General features: G+C 46.6%; 1 protein-coding gene across 3 annotated transcripts; it reads right to left on the bottom strand.

The window, feature by feature from the left end:
* Positions 1 to 742: 742 nt before the first annotated feature.
* On the bottom strand, positions 743 to 10,882 carry CHI3L1 (chitinase 3 like 1). 3 transcript variants are annotated; one of them, XM_020894148.2, is made up of 10 exons: positions 10,741 to 10,882; positions 10,501 to 10,530; positions 9,387 to 9,600; positions 8,810 to 8,866; positions 7,901 to 8,051; positions 5,833 to 5,954; positions 2,934 to 3,057; positions 2,190 to 2,372; positions 1,585 to 1,701; positions 743 to 1,382 (listed from the first exon to the last, which is right to left on the bottom strand). In XM_020894148.2, the coding sequence occupies exons 1-10, from the start codon at positions 10,787 to 10,789 to the stop codon at positions 1,242 to 1,244; spliced, it is 1,188 nt and encodes a 395-aa protein (XP_020749807.2). In that variant the 5' UTR covers positions 10,790 to 10,882; the 3' UTR covers positions 743 to 1,241. The 3 variants fall into 3 exon arrangements, with proteins under 3 accessions (XP_020749807.2, XP_020749808.2, XP_020749809.2); XM_020894149.2 differs by having other exon boundaries at positions 9,387 to 9,588; XM_020894150.2 differs by lacking the exon at positions 10,501 to 10,530 and having other exon boundaries at positions 9,387 to 9,588.
* Between the last annotated feature and the right edge of the window lie 9,028 nt (positions 10,883 to 19,910).

Raw genomic sequence — 19,910 nt, 5'->3', positions numbered from 1 at the left:
TTAAGAACATCTCTACTTCATGAAGGCTGGAAGCCTGGCTGATCTTTTGAGCTCGTCCTGTCTGACCCACACTGTCCCATCCAGCCCCCACCCCATGTCCCAGGCTGGGCCAAGGAGCCTTGATTTCTGCATGGGCTGAGGGCTGAGTGTGTCCTGAGAGGGGAGAGACAAGAGGGCTAGGCTACATCCCTACGACATCTGACCAATTTCAGTCCAGCAATGAAAAAGGCTCCTCTAAGGTAATAAGCAACTGGTCACTGAAAGTGTTAGGGGAGCTTGGAAGGCCAGTTCTCAAGGTCTGCAGAGATTCTAGATCTGAGATTGTGGGAAAATGTGTGAGGTAACATTGGCGTCTCCTTCTAACTCTGAGTCCCGGGTCAGGGCTCTGTCTAACTTGGCCCTATATTGGCTCCTATCCCTCCCCAGAGTGAGAAGAGATGAAGGGCTGGGATTAAAGGGTTTCCTTCCTGCTAGCTCCTGGAAACAGAAAAGGCTTCTTTCAACAAAGAACCGTATAGAGAAGTCTGGATGACAATGACTTTAAGATCTAGAAGGCCTCCAGCACTCTTGGGTTAAGTCCACAACTGATGGATCTGGTGATGCTTGCCCTTTCGGGGGATGCCCTGGAGACAGCAGAGGACAGGGTGGTCTCACTTTCTGCCCCTCAGGGCTCCCAAGTCTGAGAGAAAGGAATCCTGAAGAGAGGCGGGAGGTGAGCCCAGTGGGACCACAGATGCTGAAGCAAGCGCCATTAACAGGTGAGCCCTGCTGCTTTATTGAGCAGGTGCAGAACCAGGAAGGGGAAGTGGGATGGGGACACAGTTATGTTCCCGGGAAAAGGTTTCAAGCTGGGCTTTGCAGACGGTGTAATTAGTGTGGCTGCTGCTTCTCGTAAAGCTGTGTGTCGGCAGAGCTTGCCAAAATGGCGTCCTTAGGCATCAGGCCCCAGAAGTAAGCGAGGGGAAGAAATCTCCCAGTGTTGGGCTTGGCATTGCTGAGCATTCTCGTTCGTCAGCACCTGCTTGCTGACCCTGCACCGTGCACTGTGCTGCCCCGCAGCCCCCACCCCAGCCTGCCCCCGCACCAGAGCTGAGCTCCGATGGCAGAGCCGTGGCCCTCACACGGGCCCAAGGAAGGGGGGTGCTCAGCGGGGCCCCAGCAGGGCAGGAGGTCAGGCTTCCGGTCAGTCAGGGCCAAGTGTGAGCGGCATCTCTGCCCACCGTGAGCCCAAGGGCAGACGGCTACACCCCAGCAAGCACATCCTTGATGGCACTCGTGAGAGGAAAGGGCAGGTTCTGCCCACAGAAGGTGCCCCGGAAGTCGTCCAAGTCCAGGGCCCACACCATGGCGCCAGCCAGCTGCCTGTTCCTCAGGTACCGCGCCTGGTAGGGAGACCCAAGGCCGGTGTGGCTGGGTTCCCTGTGCCAGGGTGCACGTGGGCAGGGCATGCTATCTAGATGCCTCCGCAGGGAAGAGAAAAGCAGACACCCGGGACCTGAAACACCCCTGTAGCCAAGCCCCACCCTCAGTGCAGGGGGCGTCCCTCCCGCTCTTCATCTGGGGGGTGTGGCCTTGTGAACATACCTTGTTTTTGACGCTCTCCTGGTCGTCATATGCTACCCACTGGTTGCCCTTGGTGGCATAAGGGACCTGCTGGTCACGAAATCTATGGACAGTGGCTCCATGGAGGAAGTCACAGATCTGAACAGAGAACAAGGCAGGGGTGGCTGTGGAGCTGTGCTGAGAGGTTGCCAGTCACTGGGGGGATGCTACTCCCCAAATCTATTCCTGACCCTTGCTTCATCCTGCAGGTTGCACCTGCCCCTAGAACCTGCAGGTTTCATGCAAATTTACTTAAAACAGATGCAAATATTCCGGGGTTCTGTGGCTGCTCTGCACTGAGACTGAGGACTGGCCAAGGCAACTCAGAGCATCAGAGGTTGGGTCAAAACAAAAGAACCTACCTCTTGGCCGTTGCTTTTTCCTTGGCTAAAAGGAAGGCCCCAATTTGGTGGCCAGAGGGGATGAAGACGTGATGTGCCTGCCCTCCTCCTCCCACTTCTCCAGAGTGCTAGGTCTGCTGGAATTTTTTTTTTTAAAGGAGTAAACTGTTTTGGGGTGATTTGGAGGGTCAATTTCCCCAGGGCTGCTGATGCTGTGGGAGATCTTACCTTCTTCCTAGCTCATACCTCATAATAGGCAAGGATCCCTTTCTCCTTAGTGAACTGGCCTGGTATTCCTGGCCCTGAGATGGGGGCTCCCACATCTGTCTTGGAAGAGGCCAGAGTGAAGCTCCTTCCAAAAGTAGGGATACCCATCACCAGCTTATTGGCTGGAGCCCCCAGCCTCAGCATGTAGCTCACAGCGTAGTCCTGGGTGTGGAAAGGGCAGGACAGTTTGATCAGTTAGTCTAGGAGAGAAAAGGTCATGCAATTCCCACTGCTGCCTTGAAAAGAGTTCCAGATCTAGATGCATCTGGAATTCCCTTCCTTCTGGGAACTTATAATGTCAGTCTAAAAAGCACTGTACAGTTTCCATCTCAAAGAAATCCTCTTAGGTTTAGGAAGTTGCTGTTTGGTAGTTGCAGAAATCAGGTGACTGGCTCAAGTTTCATAGCAAGCAAATGGCAGGGCTGGACTAGACTCTTGGCTTCTCAGCCCCCATCTCTCTTTTGCTGTCTCCCATCTGCCCTGTGCCTTCACCCTATAGGCCCGTCAGGAGATATCTTGATTCTTTATGTAAGCATCACCTCCTCAGTTCCCAGAGCCATGGAGAATGCATGAACGTTGCGCCTCAGATTCCTCATCTGTGAAGTGGGCCCCTAACCCCTCCCTTACAGGATTACCAAGGAGTGGAGAGGTTGGTGTGTGAGCTCCAGCAGGCGGCAGGTCTCTGTGGCCCCCTCTCAGCTTCCCCTCCTTTGGGACACTCACAACGTTACTGAATCTGTCAGAATGTGCATCTTCCTGGCCTCGAAACAGGGGGCTGTGATGTCCTACTGTCTGACGCCAGGCTCCGTGAAAGTCATAGGTCAAAAGGCTGATGAAGTCCAGGTGCCTATAGAAGAGTGGATGCAGGAGAAAAGCTTAAAAGCACACCACCCCAACAGGATGTGAGCAAGAAAAACAGGCAGCCATTAATCCAAAATCTGGTAGAACCCAGTGAGCAGACTAGGCTGCTGGACCTCGGCTCCTGCTCAGGGTCCCACAGGAGCATTCAAAGCAAAACAGGGCTCTTGCTATCTGCTCCCAGGACACAGCCGGGAGCTGCCCTCCAGCACACCTCAATCCCTACTCTCCAACCATAGTCATCTTTGAGAAAGCAGATTAATGTCATCAGTGACTAGCCTTGTGGGGAAAGAGCAGGACCAAAGGATGGCCTGAAACTATGATTCCTTGTAAGAGGGAGTAAGGTTTCTACACACACAGATTAGGGGTCTCCAGGTGGATTGCATGACTATGAGCTTTAGGTGTTTGGGGCAAATGATTGACAGCCACCTCATTCCCACCCTCTAAGTGATCACTGATCACTTGACCACCCTCAGTGATCAATGCAAAGAAATAGAGGAAAACAATAGAATGGGAAGGACTAGAGATCTCTTCAAGAAAATTAGAGATACCAAGGGAACATTTCATGCAAAGATGGGCACAATAAAGGACAGAAATGGTATGGACCTAATAGAAGCTGAAGATATTAAGAAGAGGTGGCAGGAATACACAGAAGATCTGTACAAAAAGATCTCCATGACCCAGATAACCACATGGTGTGATCACTCACTTAGAGCCAGACATCCTGGAATATGAAGTCAAGCGGGCCTTAGGAAGCATCACTATGAACAAAGCTAGTGGAGGTGATAGAATTTCAGTTGAGTTATTTAAAATCCTAAAAGATGATGCTGTGAAAGTGATGCACTCAATATGCCAGCAAATTTGGAAAACTCAACAGTGGCCACAAGACTGGAAATGGTCAGTTTTCATTCCAATCCAAAAGAAAGGCAATGCCAAAGAATGTTAATACTACCGCACAATTGCACTCATTTCACATGCTAGCACAGTAATGCTCAAAATTCTCCAATCCAGGCTTCAACAGTACATGAACTGTGAACTTGCAGATGTTCAAGCTGGATTTAGACAAGGAAGAGGAACCAGAGATCAAATTGCCAACATCTGTTGGATCATCAAGAAAGCAAGAGAGTTCCAGAAACACATCTACTTCTGCTTTATTGACTATGCTAAAGCCTTTGACTCTGCAGATCACAACAAACTGTGGAAAATTCTTAAAAAGGTGGGAATACCAGACCACCTGACCTGATTCCTGAGAAATCTATAGGCAGGTCAAGAAGCAATAGAACCAGACATGAAATGGAACAGACTGGTTCCAAATAGGGAAAGGAGTATGTCAGGTTCTATATTGTCACCCTGCTTATTTAACTTATATGAAGAATATATCATGTGAAATGTGGGGTTGGATGAAGCATAAGCTGGAATCAAGACTGCTGGGAGAAATATCAACAACCTCAGGTATACAGATGACACCACCCATGAAGAAGAAATAAAGAGCTTCTTGATGAAAGTGAAAGAGGAGAGTGAAAAAGTTGGCTTAAAACTCAATATTAAAAAAACTAAGATCATGGCCTCTGGTCCCATTACTTCATGGCAAATAGATGGGGAAACAATGGAAACAATGACAGACTTTATATTTTGGGGCTGCAAAATCACTGCAGATGGTGACTGCAGTCATGAAATTAAAAGACGCTTGCTCCTTGGAAGAAAAACTATCACCAATCCTAGACAGCATATTAAAAAGCAGAGACATTACTTTGCCAAAAAGGTCCATCTAGTCAAAGCTGTTTTTTCCAGTAGTCATGTATGGATGTGAGAGTTGGACTATAAAGTAAGCTGAGTGCTGAAGCATTGATGCTTTTGAACTGTGGTGTTGGAGAAGACTCTTGAGAGTCCCTTGGACTTCAAGGAGTTCCAATCAGTCCATCCTAAAGGAAATCAGTCCTGAATATTCCCTGGAAGGACTGACACTGAAACTGAAGCTCCAATACTTTGGCCACCTGATGGGAAGAATTGACTCGTTTGAAAAGACCCTGATTCTGGGAATGATTGAAGGCAGGAGGAGAAGGGGGTGACAGAAGATGGTTGTATGGCATCACCGACCTGATGGACCTGAGTTTGGTAATGGACAGGGAAGCCTGACATGCTGCAGTCAGTGGGGTTGCAAAAAGTCAGACACGACTGAGCAACTGAACTGAAATGATCAATTAAAGCAATTAAAGCAATGAGTCTACATGTGCCTGAGACCCTAAAAAAGATTCTAGTCAGAGTGAAGAGTCTTTGTTTCTTACTCTTGGGTTTCCTAAGATCCATGTCTTGTTCCACCAAGAAATCAAGCTGCTTGACTGGAAACTGCTCATCGCCACATACATAAGGAGGCAAGGTGAGGAGAAGGGACAGGTGGACAAGAAAGGGGAGTCTCTGCAAGACAGAGTCCCTTGAGGACTCTCCAGCGGCCTAGAAATGAAAGGTATTGGTAACTGCTGGTTTGCCTTTCCAGAGACTAGTGACTGGCTCGTTTGTATAACTTTCTCTACTTCTTTTCCCACAAACATATATTCATAACAATTTTCTCAATTGGTCAGCACAACATCCCAAGTGAAAAGGAAAGATAGGGATTATTATGCCCCTTTTGACAGATGGGAAGGCTGAGGCACAGAGAGGCAATGTGACTTGCTCAAGGTCATGCATCTCAGGAGAAATTTGGACCAAAAGCCCAGTCTTCTGATTGAATATAGACTGCTAAGGCAGAGTAGGTCAGGAGACTCACCGGGATATCTGGGCGATGTCATAGCCTCTGTCAATAGCAATCTTCCCTGCAGGCACGGCTGCGCTGAGCAGGAGTCGCTCTGTGCCTGCTTGGGCTTCCCTTACAAACTCAGCCTTCATTTCCTGGTTGGGAGAGAGGCAGGTAAGTGACAGCAAGCCTTGTGGAGAAAGATCTTTGAGCATGTCATTGGCCTTCCCTGTCTGCTGTAATCTCCAACCAGATGGGAGCTTAGTGGGAATGATAAAGTGGTCCCATCCGCAGGCTCACCCATCCTTTTCCTTAAAAAAAGGTTTGGGCTGATCTCATCCCTACACCCCATGCATACTCATCAATATTCAGTTTTTCTTTATCCTGGAGGGACCATGAGAATAGTGACCCCACTTAGTACACAGATAGGGCTGGAAGACATTTGCCGGTTGGTCTGTGCTTTCTTTAAGCTAGTAAATGAGGACACAAAATTAAAGTGATTTATATTGAGTGTTGTTCAGTCTATTGTTCTACTCTGTTCAGTCGCCAAGTTGTGTCTGACTCTTTGCGACCCCATGGACTGCCGCATGCCAGGCTTCTCTGTCCCTCACCATCTCTTGGAGTTTTCCCAAGTTTATGTCTATTGAATCAGTGATGCCATCCATCCATCTCATCCTCTGTCACCCCCTTCTCCTTCTGCCTTCAATCTTTCCCAGCATAGGGTCTTTTCCAACGAGTTGGCTCTTCACATCAGGTGGCCAAAGTATTGGAGCTTCAGCTTCAGTGTCAGTACTTCTAATGAGTATTTAGGATCAATTTCCTTTAGGATTGACTGATTCGATATCCTTGCAGTCCAAGGGACTCTCAAGAGTCTTCTCCAGCACAACAATTTGAAGCATCAGTTCTTCAGTGCAGTGCTCTGCCTTCTTTCCGGTCCAACTCTCACATTTGTACATGACTACTGGAAAGACCATAGCCTTAATTACATGGACCTTTGTCCTCAAAATGATGTCTTTGCTTTTTAATACACTGTCTAGGTTTGTCATAGTTTTCCTTCCAAGAAGCAACCATCTTCTAATCTCATGGCTGCAGTCACCATCCACAGTGATTTTAGAGCTCGAGAAGAGGAAATCTTTCACTGCTTCCACCTTTTCACCTTCTGTTTGCCATGAAGTGATGGGACCAGATGCCATGATCTTATTTTATTTTAATGTTGAGTTTTAAGCCAGCCTTTTCACTCTCCTCTTTCACCCTCATCAAGAGGCTCTTTGGTTCCTCTTTGCTTATTGCCATTAGAGTGGTATCACGTGTCTGAGGTTGTTGATATTTCTCCTGGCAATCTTGATTCCAGTTTGTAACTCACCCAGCCCAGCATTTCGCATGATGTGATCTGCATATAAATAAGATAAGCAGGGTGATAATATACAGCCTTGACGTACTCCTTTCTCAATTTTGTACCATTCAGTTGTTCAGATTCTAACTGTTGCTTATTGACCCACATAGCTTCTCAAGAGACAGGTAAGATGGTCTGGTATTCCCATCTCTCTAAGAGTTTTCCACAGTTTATTATGATTCACACAGTGGAAGGCTTTATTGTAGTCAATGGAAAAAAAAAGTAGATGTTTTTCTGGAATTCCCTTGCTTTCTCTATGATCCAGCAAATGTTACTGATACTGTGAACAACTTGTTTGATTGCTCTGCCCCTAAGGTAACTAGAGATGCTTGGGCTGCCCCCAGATGGAGTCGAGTATCCCTGATTTACTGCATGCTCGGGAGTGCGCAGTGTCAGTTTGAGAATGAGTAGACGACAATGATGCTCGACTAAGTGGCAGTGAGGAGTAGGTGCTCTGGTTAGTGAATGCTGCCTCTTAGAACCCCAGCCCACCTCCCACTGTTTTCGGAGTATGTCTTCCCTGCTGTGTCAGATCTCAGGACACAGGCCTGTTTGTTTTACCTTTGGTCCAGATCTCAGGACTCTGCAGCAAGGAGGCTTTAGTCTCCCTTTGCCTGCCTCAGGAGAACATGCCCGAAGATAGCTTCTGCCCTCCCCACTCCTTGGTGCTCCCCACCTCCCTGCCCCTTTTCCCAACCCGACCAGCACCTTGATCAGAGCAGTGAGATGCCGCTTGTCTCTCCACCCAGGGTAGAGCCATGCTAGATCCAGTCCATCAAAGCCATGGGTCCGCAGAAATGGTGGCACTGACTTGATGAAAGTCCTGCGACTCTGGGTCTTGGAAGCTATTTTGGAAAATCTAGAACCAAAACCACAGTAATCAGCACCAAAATGCTGGGTGCCTTGGCCCTCTGGAGGGGTCTCTGGGGCATGTGCAGCTGGGAGCCTGAACCCACACAGCTATAGGAGGGCATGGTTGGGACAGGACCCACTTCTAATCATCTTATTAATAGAAAGAACACATGCATTATAATCAGCTATTCCTGGCTCTATCACCTAGCAGCCAAGCCATCTTGAGCAGATTATAACCTGAGCCTCAGTTTCCTCATCTGGAAAACAGGCATAAGTGTAATATCTCACAGTGCTATTATGAGGATTGCAAGTGATAGTGGTTGGACAGGATGCCTGACACACAGTAACCACTCAATAAATGAGAGCTGTTATAGCCATTACTTTAACTCTTTTTAAAGCTGCTCCAACTCTACCCACTCCAGGAAGTCCTCCCAGGGTCTCCACTCCCAAATTCCCATTCGTTCCATCTTGCTCCTTCCAACCCTTAAGGCAGTATCCCCTCAAATTTCTTTTTCATGTCTGAGAAGTAGTAAAAAGAGCATTGGCAAGAAATCAGAACATTGGCTGCCATCTTGCTGTGTGTCTCTTGGCAAGTTCCTTCCCCTTTCTGGGCTCCGATTTCATGATTGCACATGATGCAAACTCCTGACAACCATTCATGTCCCTGTGCCTGACCATACTGGGGTCCCTGTGACCTTCATCCCATGGGTGTAGAGAAACCTATACTTCCTCTTATCCCATAATCCTCTAGAGGATGCGTCCTACCTTTGAGGACCGAAGTTCCAACCTCCAACAGATAGGAGGGTCTTCAGGTTGGGGTTCCTATGGGGCACAAAGAGGCAAGAAGGCTGGGGTTGAGTGGAGTTGCTGTAACATGGGGCGGCCCCATGTTTAGGAAGCCGTAGTAGGCTGCTAGCTTTGGATAGAGGCTGAGTCAGGCCTGCAAAGCCCTCCCAACCTTGAAATTCACTATTCTAAGATTTTCTAAGTATTTGTGGCACTTATCCTGAGAGGTGTTGCCCATTTTTCTTCCCTCCAGTGGGGAAGCCATGATATGGCAAAATAGAACCATGAATATTTTCTCTGTGGAGCAGCACCTTCAGGGGACAGAGAGAGTTCCTTCTCCCAGGGGAGTTCAGCTATGCCTTTTTCTGCAGGCTTCTTCTATACCCTGACCTCTGCCCTCATCACTTCCTCCCATTTGAGCCAAGGCCCTCCAATTCTCCACCCAGAAGTGAGTCCCGGGGACCTTGCCCATCCCCTTGAGCAGGCGTACTCTACCCTGAAACCAGCCCTCCTAATCCCCCATCTGTCTCCTGCCCTAGCTAGTCAGTGGCCCAACCTGTTCTTGAGTGTGTTCAGCGTGTCATAGAGCGTCACATCATTCCACTCCCAGGTGTCGATCTCATTGTTGCTTATGTTGGCAAAGCTGTAGATGATGTGGGTGCACAGCAAGGGGTCGATGACATCTGGGAAGCAGCTCCCATCACCCTCCCGGTACTGGGACCAGCTGGTGTAGTAGCAGATCAGCTTGTATGCAGCACCTGAGGAGAAGGCTAGGGTGGGCCCTGGGTCAAGGTTGAGCCAGGGACCCTCTGGCTGAGCCCTAAGCTGAGCACCAGTGGGGTTTGGGGGAGAGGTGGGATGGATGGGTAGAATCGTGAGCAAAGTGAAAATTCTCAGTGAAAGGACTGGCTCAAGGGAGTTCTCTGTCTGGTGAAAATAAAACCTATTTTGAAAATGCTTAGGAAAGATCAAACATGGTAGGTAAATATACTGCAGACTAAGAACAGAACACTGGGTGGAGGGAGGGGGCTCTGATGAATAAAGATGAGATGGGGCTTGGTGCAAGTAAGGAGGGTTTCCTGGAGGCTTTGAAGGAGAGGAGTGACCTAGCCCCAAACAGCCAGTATTAGAAGACCTTTGCCTTTACGGAGCCCTTGATCTGAGAGGCTCTGGCCTGCCTCTTTTCTGCCTTCATGGGGGAGGTACCCCTAACTTGTAACCCACCCAGAACGGCAGTCTCCGGGCCCCTCAGTCCATCCCCCTAGCTGGCACACAATAACCCAGTGGACCAGAAAGTTCCCTTTCTCTTCTTTTTCTAATTTCTGCTGTTTCGGAGCAGGCCTCTTTTGCCCTTTTGATTGTGGAGGAAGACGAGCGGGCATCACTCATCCACGCTGTTCCTGGGCTCCCGTTAGTGGTTCCCACTAGGCTATGAGTTGAAGCCTTCACTGAAGCTAAACCTTTAAAAGTTTTTAATTTTGAAAAATGTTAAATATACAGAAAAGTAGAGAGTAGTATAATAAACATCTATATACTCATCACCTTGGTTTAACAAATGCTAATATTTCTGAGACATTTGAATCATAGAAGAAACTGGGGAAAAGTGCCAAGGTCCCTTCCATACAGCCCCCACCACGCCCCCACTTTCCGTGACTTAAAAGGTTACTTACAGCTCTGGAGCAGCACCAGGACCACAAAACCTGAGGGTAAATCCAGGATGAGACCCCCTGCGAGCACCTCGGGCCCTCCCTCCTGCTCCCTGCGCCCGCCCCCGCCGCCTCCCCGGAATCCAGGGCCTCCTCACACCAGGCACCTCCTCTCTGTCCCCTGGCTCGGCACCGCCCCTTCTCCCGCCCACTGCCTCTCCCCTCAGCAGTGGAGGCCACTAGCTCTGTGGCCAACCCAGAGACCTGTCCGAGCCGCCCTCAGCCCCATCCTGGCCGCGGCAGAGGAGGGCATGGCGTGGCCTCTTCCTCTGCCTTCAGGTTCCCAGCTGCCTGAGCAGGACGCTTCCTGCGCCTCCAGCTTCCTCTTATACGGACCCCACACCACTCCCCTGCACCGCAATCCTCCGCTTACAGGAACCGAGCTGCGTGTCAGTGAAGGAGCTGGCAGACTGTGAAGTGGCGGGGGAAGGGCGCTGTGGGCCACTAGAGGCGGATTGGGAAACCGTGGACAGTCTTGAAAACTTGGGCCAGGTCTTCCTGAGGCATCTGCCGGTAGAACAGCCATTAGAGGGATGATCTGGGGGCTCCTGGGGCCAGTGACTCAGCCTCCCACTCACTTTTTTCCAAAAGTCAGCAGTTCCCCAGCTTTTCTGGCAACCCCTACCTTTGCCTCTCCAGCCCTCCCTCCAGGCCTTTGGCCAGGCTGAAACCGGGCACAATTGAATTCTGCAACCCACAGCACCTCCACACAAGGCTGTTATTTTTTCTCTCCCGACTCCAGCATCACCCTGCCCGACCTCCTCTCCTCCTCTCCAAGCCTGTTTCCCATAGCAGCCTGAAGGTCAAGGTGAGGGCCAGAGAGCCTTTCACCAATTGAGGATTGTTTAACAAGAAAAGCTAGAGAGGAGTGGGAAGCTGAGCGGCACTCTGAGGCCTGCTGCTGCTTTCCATCCTTTCAAAATGCCAGTTACAATGAATGAGAAAGAATTTGGCAAGTCTGCGGCTCCGGTGAATTACCAAGAAGTAAAAATGCAGACAGCTCAATTTCCCCCAGGGAGCAGATAATCTCAGAAGATCAATAATCTCCATTCCCTCAGCTCCTCTCTTTTGAAGCCCAAGTGTAATGATACCACCCCTTTCTAGATACGTCGGTGATTTTCTTTCTTTTTTTTTTGGTCACTCTTCAGATAAGAACAAAACTTCTTAACAAGGCTCTGCATGATTTGTCCTACTTGTGGATACATTTTGAGCCAAAGATCCTGGACGACTCCATTCTTCGTAGGCTATAAATTAATTAATAGGCAGGGAGTGAAAATTCAGAACTCCAGTTGCTGGAATAGGTCAGAGGGCTTCTGGATAGATATCTTTACTTTTGCACTAACATTAGGTACTAATCCGATCTTAGCCACACTGGCTTGGTGAGGTCTGTCCCTCTGTGCCTTTTTCTTCCTTCCTCTCCCTGTAAAACTGAAATAACGCTTCACTGAAAGAAACGGTCAGAGAGCAGTTTGTCCAGAGTCATACTCATGAATACTAAAGGATCACTGTAGTGGTTTAGTCGCTAAGTTGTGTCCAACACTTGCGACCCCATGGACTGACTATAGCCTGCCAGGCTCCTCTGTCCATAGCATTCTCCAGGCAAGAATACTGGAGTGGATTGCCATTTCCTTCTCTAAGAGATCTTCCTGACCCAGGTATTGAACCCAGGTCTCTTGTATGGCAGGAAGATTCTTTACCAACTGAGCTATAATGGAAGCCCTAAAGGGTCATTGCTTCACCCTTTTAAGGCAAATAGCCTTCTTTTGTACCCTAGATAATTGACGGAAATGATAGTTCATAATAACCTTTCTTTGTTTGGGGCACTGGGAAGTAGACTTCTTCTAATGTCTAATAGAAATATTACAGTGGCAGGTATGTAAAAATTTTCATAACAGGGTGCAGGATGTTAAGAAAACACCTACTTTCAATCTTTTCCTTTGTTAAAAATTATTTCATCGGCTTAGATTGGCCCAAGCTTTATCCTGTGCTCCCCTAAGCCCAGTTTATTAGTTCCACATGTCCTGCATGAAAGTGGCTGTCCTAAAAAGTGGCCAAGACATTCCCTGGGGCTGCCCCAGCATGACTGGCTGAGGTCCCAAGGCACCTCCCAACCTCATCTTATGTCCTGTCCCCTTCACCCCTCATAACCCATCCATTCATTCCATCTTTCTTTTTTAACTTTTTGTCCGCACCACGTGGCATGTGGGCTCTTAGTTCCCTGACTAGGGTTTGAAACCAGTGGAAGCACAGAACTTTCACTGCTGGATCGCCAAGGAAGTCCCGATGCCTTCTTTCTTGTACTTTCTTATATTTGCTCTGCTTTGTTCCACCACACGGCTTTTGTATATGCCGTCTACTTGCCTGTCAATAACTATGAAGGGCCTGAGATTTTATACTCCTTGCAAGATAATGAGATAGACAGCCACAGCCTCATGGATTCTGGCAGAAAACACAGAACTTTAGGGCAGAGACAAAGGACTTTTCATGTCTCAACAAGAAGCATGAACTTCGTGTTTGCATCATTTCTTGTGACGAGGCAGCTATTTTGAGTTGCTGCCTAAGCATTTTACAGTATGACAACTCTACTCATACCCAGAATCTGGCAATTTAGATAAGAACCTGAGTTTAGGATTCCAGCCACAAGGTCCTGCTTCGCATTTCCCCGGGCACCTTTTAAAATACATTTTTAAAGTTGAGTCCTTGAAAATTAAGTGGTGCTCCTCAACCACCTTATAAGTAAAAGATGCTTGCTCTCTGTCTCCTGCTGGCTTGTGACCTAGGACAGAGCACTGCTCCTACCCCCAGCTCATTGCACAATTCCCTCCTCTGTTTCTGGACTCTGTATGTAATCCTGTCACTTTACTTTCTTTGTGTATTGAAACTGTGCCTTCAATCAAAACAGCCCCAGGGTTTTCATTTCCCCAAAGTCAAAGCTGATAATGAAGGAGCCACATGCCCACCCCGTGCGTATGGTTTGTGCCTCTTCCTTCTGCAGGTCATAACCTGCATATTCTCAACTTAACACACTTACTCATCCTTCAGACTGCAGCTCAGCAAGCACCTTCAGAAAAGGCAGACTCCCCTGTGAGGGAAAATCCCTACTGGGACTGTCAGAGTACTTTGTACCTCTCTTCCTAGCACATGATTCTGTTATAATTTTACATCTTGCGTGTGAGTGAGGATGTCATTAATGTCTGCCTCCCTCACTAGTCTATAAACTCAGTAAAGGCAAAGACGGGGTCCTGTTTTACTCACCTTTGTGTTCATCCCTAGTGCCTAACACATAGTAGATGCTTAGTAAAGTATTTATTAAGTGACTGAATAAATGAAGACGTGATCTCAGGATGGTACAAAACTCCAAACTCTCTTGCTCTGAGTTTGGAACCTGAGGTGCTAGAAATTTCGTCTTTTTCAACAGTTATGTCCCCTTGTGAATAACCAACTCGGGAGGTACAATGAAATCCCAAAGAAAGCACCCTGAGAGTTTTTTACTGATCCAATCATTGTAATCCCTCAGTCTGCTCTTATCATTCATGTACTCATTCAATCAGTGCTAACTGAACACTCACAGTTGCCTTGTGCTGTGGGAGGTGCTGGAGGCAGAAAACTGAGTGCAAACAAAGAATCAGTGCCTGTCCTCATGAAGTACGTGGGCTGGCAAAGAATAGACGTTAAACAATGGCTCATATAAATCAGTAATTTATTACAACCGTGAAAAGTTCAACAAAGTACTTCTGAGGGTTAGGAGAGTTTATAAATGCTGTGGGTGGTCAGGGAAGTCTTCCTTGGGAAATGATGTTTCAGTTGAAAGGGGAAAAACAGGTGCTAACCTGGCAAAAACATATGAGGCAGGAGAAACAGAAAAAGCCCGTGGTGGGACGAGGCTGCCATGTTTCAGGGTCCGGATGGATTTAAGAGGTTGAAGCATGAAGTAGGGTGAGGGAGGCACCTTGGTGGCCCAGACAGTAAAAAATCTGCCTGCAATGCAGGAGAACTGTGTTTGATCCCTGGGACAGAAAGATCCCATGGAAAAGGGATTGGCTAACATAACAACTCCAGTATTTTTGCCCAGAGAATTCCAGGGACAGAGGAGCCTGGCAGGCTACAGTTCATGGGGTCACAAAGGGTAGGACACTACTGAACAACTTTCACTTTCTTTCTTTCACTTTGAAGAACAAAGGAGGGCAAGGGAGGCACAGATAAGGCTGGATCAGGAGGCTGTGGGCAGACAGAACCAGGTCAGAGGACAACTTTCTGGATCCCAGGGATAGCCTCTCAGGCATAATTGTTTTGAGGTCCTTTCCTTTTGCATGGAGCATCAGAACAAATGAAGGTGATGTTAACATCCTACCAAATATTTGAGGGGAAGTTCTTTATTCACAGGGAGGTCTCTTCCTCAAATTCATTTCCAAATCCTCAGCTCCAGCACATAGTAAATGCTGTCAAAGACTCAGAGACAGAAACATTTGGACAAATAAACAATTGCAAAAGTAACTTCAGAAAGAAAGCTTTGTTAAATACAAATCGCAATACGTATTTAAAAGTGAAAAAAGATGACTAAGGCTACCATGTTCATGGTAGAAGTCAGCAGCTTTCTACATGTCCATTATATTCAGTTTATCTTCACTTGTTAGCATGGTAAAAATCAAGGAGAAAATAGTTTTTGTCAAAGAGTCCATATTTATGAGCAATAGTCAGAATTTATTACTTTGGAGTCTGACACCAGTCAGGATAGCCTGTTGTTTTTGATTTATTGCCATATAATGAACTTCTGTCTGGAGGCTTGTGAAACTCCTGGGCTGGGAATTACTTTTCTGTGTCAGAGAAATTTTACCATCCTTATTAGCACTATTTTCTCTTAAATTCCCATATTTGTTAATATGTCTGCCAGTAAATGAAATTTTGGAATTTCACAAGTCATAAAGCTGTCCCAGAAAAGTTTTCCTGGGAAGACTTCATAGATGCCATCCTTACATGTAAAATGTAATCTTTGTTCCTTTAAAAAGGGCTTATCACACCTAATTAAGTGGAATTTTTCTTTTTAAATTGTGCTAATGATATATCAGCTTATAATATATTTTAAGATCACTCAGGGATTATTTTTTTTTTCCTTTTGAAATCTGAAAGTTCAACTGGGACAAAATGACATTCAAAATGTGATTCAGTAGGCTCTAAAGTGTAAAAATAAACACTAGATTTAAAATAAAACTGAAGACAAAGAATTTAAAATATAAGCTATCTGTAATATTTTTCTGTATTGATTATATGTTGGAATGTTAATATTATGGATTAAATAAGGTTAAATAAAATATATTATTTAAAAAATTAAGTATATCCTAAGTTGAAGGTAATAAATAGATTAAAAAGAAAGGTTTTATCCTTATGCCAATTAATATAAATATTAATCATATGAAATCAGTCCCTTTAGTCCATTTAGTTGTAGGTAGTTCATTTTGATTTTATTGATCTGGGGTTAGGTAGTCTATTTCTGGAGAAGGAAGTGGCAACCCACTCCCGTTTTCTTGCCTGGAGAATCCCATGGACCGCTGATGGGCTACAGTCCATAGGACTGCAAAGAGCTGGTTACTCCGAGTGACTTAGCCACAGCAGCAGTCTATTTCTACAAAGTTTTATACTTTTAAGTGAGCTGCATACCTTGTATGTAACCACTGAATTCTGCTGTTGTGGGAAGTGAGCCATAGACAATAGTGACTCAATGAGCATGTTGTTGTTTAATCACTGAGTCCTATCCAACTCTTTTGCAACCCCATGGACTGTAGCCTGCCAGGCTGCTCTGTCCATGGGATTTTTCCAGGTAAGACTACTGGAGTGGGTTGCCATCTCCTCCTCCAGGGGATCGTCCCTACCCAGGGGTCGAATCTGCATCTCCTGTGCCTCTTGCACGGTAGGGGGATTCTGTTTAACACTGACCTACCAGGAAAACCCCTCCATGTGCATGACTGTGTTCCTAAAAAGTGTTATTAACAAAAATAGACAGCTAGTTGGATTTGTCCTGAGGGCCACAGTTTGCTGACCCTTATTCAAATCTAGACCAAAGTCACTCCAGAGAGTCTGACTCAGTGACTTGGTTCAGTCTGATAGGTCCATGGTAAGGATGTCCATTTATTTAGGGAGGTCTGTACCTGTCAGTGCATATCCTATGGTATTCAAGTCAAGAGTACCAGATTCAGGTTTGTTTTTTTTTAATTGATGTTCCTTTGTTAGTTATTTCTTTCAGAAGACTGAATTTCTGATTTTTCGGCTTATAGCAGGGGACTTTAGAAGATGCAAGGAAAACTAATTTGTAATTATGATTAATAAATCATCTGTAATAATAAGATTACATGGTTCTGGTTAATCAAAAATGGGTTAGGATTCTGGAGCCTTTTTTACCTAAGTGTAATATTCAATCAATTTGTGTGAGAGAGTGAATGCAGAGCTACAGGGATCTCTTATACCATAGCCGGGAGATGGTTCCTTTAAGGGCTTTCAACACTAAAACAGGCAACTAGAAACATCTATAGATCTTCCATTCTTAGAATCTTCAGCCAAGCACTTTGGACTGAGATAACAAAGTCTCTTTTGGAGCCTGGGAAATAGATGAAATTTGAAAAGAATAGCTTATACACTGAGACAATTGCAATAGACAGAATATGGGTTCCCAAACATACCCATGTCCTGATTCTTGAACCTGGGAATACAGCACCTTACATACAAAATGAGCTTTGAAGATGTGTCTAAGTCAACAATCTTGCAATGGGGAGATTACTCTGGATTATCTGGGTGGGCCTGATGTAATCACAATAATCTTTCAGACACAGAGAAGGGGATCTGGTGATGGAAGCAGAGGTTGGAGCGATCAGCTCTGAAGATGGAGGAAGGGGCCACAGATCCAGGAATGCGGTGGCTCCTTGACGGTAAAAACGCAAGAAAATGGATTCTACCCCAGAGCCTCTAGAAGGAATACAGTCCTGCTGACACCTTGATTTTAGCTTCACAAAATTTACCTCTAGAACTATAAGAGAATAAATATGTGTTACCTTAAGCCACTAAAGTTTATGGTAATTTGTTACAGAAGCAGTAGGAAACTAACACAGAGGTTGTTTTCTCCAACTAGCAACAAGGAAGCTGAGAATAGGTGAATTTCCTGACAGAGCCTGCCCTAGAGCCCAGACCGGCTTTGTTTCGACAGGCTCAGCCTAAAGCAGACCTGAGCTCAGGGGCTGTGAGGCCGTGCCTGAAAGTGAGGGTTCTCCTGCAAAGCCTTGGGAGGTAAAACCTGCACGGTGTGAAATGAAGACCCCTGGAATGTTGAGGGGGCCATTGCAGCTCCCTTAATAAAAACAAACTCAGGCAGGTTGGCGCTGGAAGAAGGATTAGTACACGGGAAGGGCAGCTGCACACGTGATCCCAGCTTGAGAGGCTATCACCAAAGTGGCCTTGCGACACTGGTTGTCCCTCAGTAAATACTCTAGCCCAGGAGGTGGCACACCTTCCCTCTGCGGTTGGGTCTGAGCCACTGCATTCAACTAAGACGTTAGGGGCAGCTCCGGGGTGTCAAAGGGAAGTGCGCACCACGCAGTGGATACCAGAAGAAGCAGACCTTCCAGCTACGGTCTCCCGCTGATGCGGCATGAGGGCTGCCATCTCACAACCGCTTTTCAGGGATGCACTCCTGTTCCTGAGCTGGGGTTAGGAGAACCAGACCCAAGAGGCTGGAGAGCCTCTACTCTCTGCCTAAGACCAGTCTTAGGAGCTCTGATTGCCATTAAAGATTTGCCCTTTCCCCACTAAAGTGCAAAACCTGAGTCCCTAGAAGAAAAAGTCCCTGCACTTTCTTCCTCTCCTCAGGGAGACTGAGCTCCTGCCCTACAGATGTGACCTGGCTCACAGTCCAGCCCACAGGAATGCACCGGTCACCCAATGCCATAACAGTTTCATGTGTACACTGGTTAAAGCACTAAATTGTTCACTGGAGCCAAGGATTCTGTCATACTATTTATCCATTCCGAGGGAAATGGGGGGATTTTTTTAATGGGTTCCAAATACTTGACACTTATAATAAGCCAGTCACCACTTTGGCAGTTTCTGGAAAGGAGGTGTTGATCTTATCCTTATTTTGCAAATAAGCAAACTGAGACATGAAGAGGATAAGTAATTTTCCCAAAGTCACTCAGATTTTATGTGGCAGAACAAGGACTTGGACGAGACTGTGGCCTTTCAACTATTGAGAGTGGGGCTGGTTTAAGAAAGCTGCTGTCTTGGGAGAAGAGCAGGAAGAGAAGGTTAGAATGACCATATGGTAAGAGACTCATGGCACATAGTCCAACACTAGAGCAGAATGGTGGAAATCAGGGCTGTCCTAGATAACTGGTAAGATCTTGCCAAGAAAGGCAGTCAGGAGCTAACTATAGAGAACGACCACGTCTCCGGGAACTGCCTCAGGCTCTGGACTCAGCCACTTCTCCCTGTTGGTGATTTTCCATTCTCCCCACTGTTCCCCTGCAGTGACTAGTTTTTAAACCTGAAACTGAAGGTGACGCCCAGGAAGCAGATAGCAAAGGAGTCTTTGTCCAATTTTGCAGCTAATTTTGGAGGAGAAAGAAATCCTACAATATGGTGCTTGTGTGGGCAGTTTTGAGAAACTGTAAAGATGTGGGGAGAGTGCTGAATCCCTGTTGGTATGGAAGGAGGAAGAAAAGATCTCACAGGCGATGGGACACAGGGCTGCACCTACCATCCTTTCAGGAAGTAGTTACTGAGCCCTATTAGGTGCCAAATCCTGGGCTAAGCAGTGTGGGTGGGAGTGATGAGTGTGTGGAGGAACTTACTTTACTTTGCATGGCCAGGGAGGTCTCTCTGGAGAGGTGAGCTTAAGCTTAAATCTGAGGGATAGGAAGTTAGCCATGCCAAGAAATGGGAAAGTGAGCTAGATAAAGAATACCATATGCAAAGTCCCAGGGGTGAGAAACAGCTTTGGATATTTTTTTTTAAAGTAGGAGAAAGAGACAGTCATTGTGGCTAGGGTAGACTGAGCCGAGGGGCAGAGAGGCAGGGGGCCCAGTGGAGAGAGAGAGGAAGCTCTGGGTCAGGGGGACCTTGTAGCCCTTGGAGGTATTTTACTCTGTGCAATCAGATGACACTGAATGTTTAAGCAAGGAGGTGTGTGATAGGGTTTGTGTTTTAAAAAGCCACTCTCATTGCTCTGTAAAGAATAGATGCAGAGTGGAAAGAGGTAAGAACATAAATAGCTATTAAAGAGTCCAAGCAAGAGACGTCAAGGCCTGCAACAGGCTGGTAGAGATGGAAATGGAGATAAGCAGGGAGATTCTAGACATTTATTGGAGGGGAATTAACAAACTTACTGATGAGTT

The sequence above is a fragment of the Odocoileus virginianus genome, chromosome 7 (assembly GCF_023699985.2).
Source record: "Odocoileus virginianus isolate 20LAN1187 ecotype Illinois chromosome 7, Ovbor_1.2, whole genome shotgun sequence".
Taxonomy (NCBI): domain Eukaryota; kingdom Metazoa; phylum Chordata; class Mammalia; order Artiodactyla; family Cervidae; genus Odocoileus; species Odocoileus virginianus.
Note: the sequence above shows the minus strand (reverse complement) of the source record. Positions and strands in the feature narration are given on the sequence as shown.

Coding starts and splice junctions, on each gene's coding strand:
- CHI3L1 (XM_020894148.2), bottom strand. CDS start 10,789: ATGCCCTCCTCTGCCGCGGCCAGGATGGGGCTGAGGGCGGCTCGGACA. Junction 8,867..9,386: donor CTGAACACACTCAAGAACAG/GTTGGGCCACTG, acceptor TGTGCCCCATAG/GAACCCCAACCTGAAGACCC. Junction 3,058..5,832: donor GACATCGCCCAGATATCCCG/GTGAGTCTCCTG, acceptor ACTCTTCTATAG/GCACCTGGACTTCATCAGCC.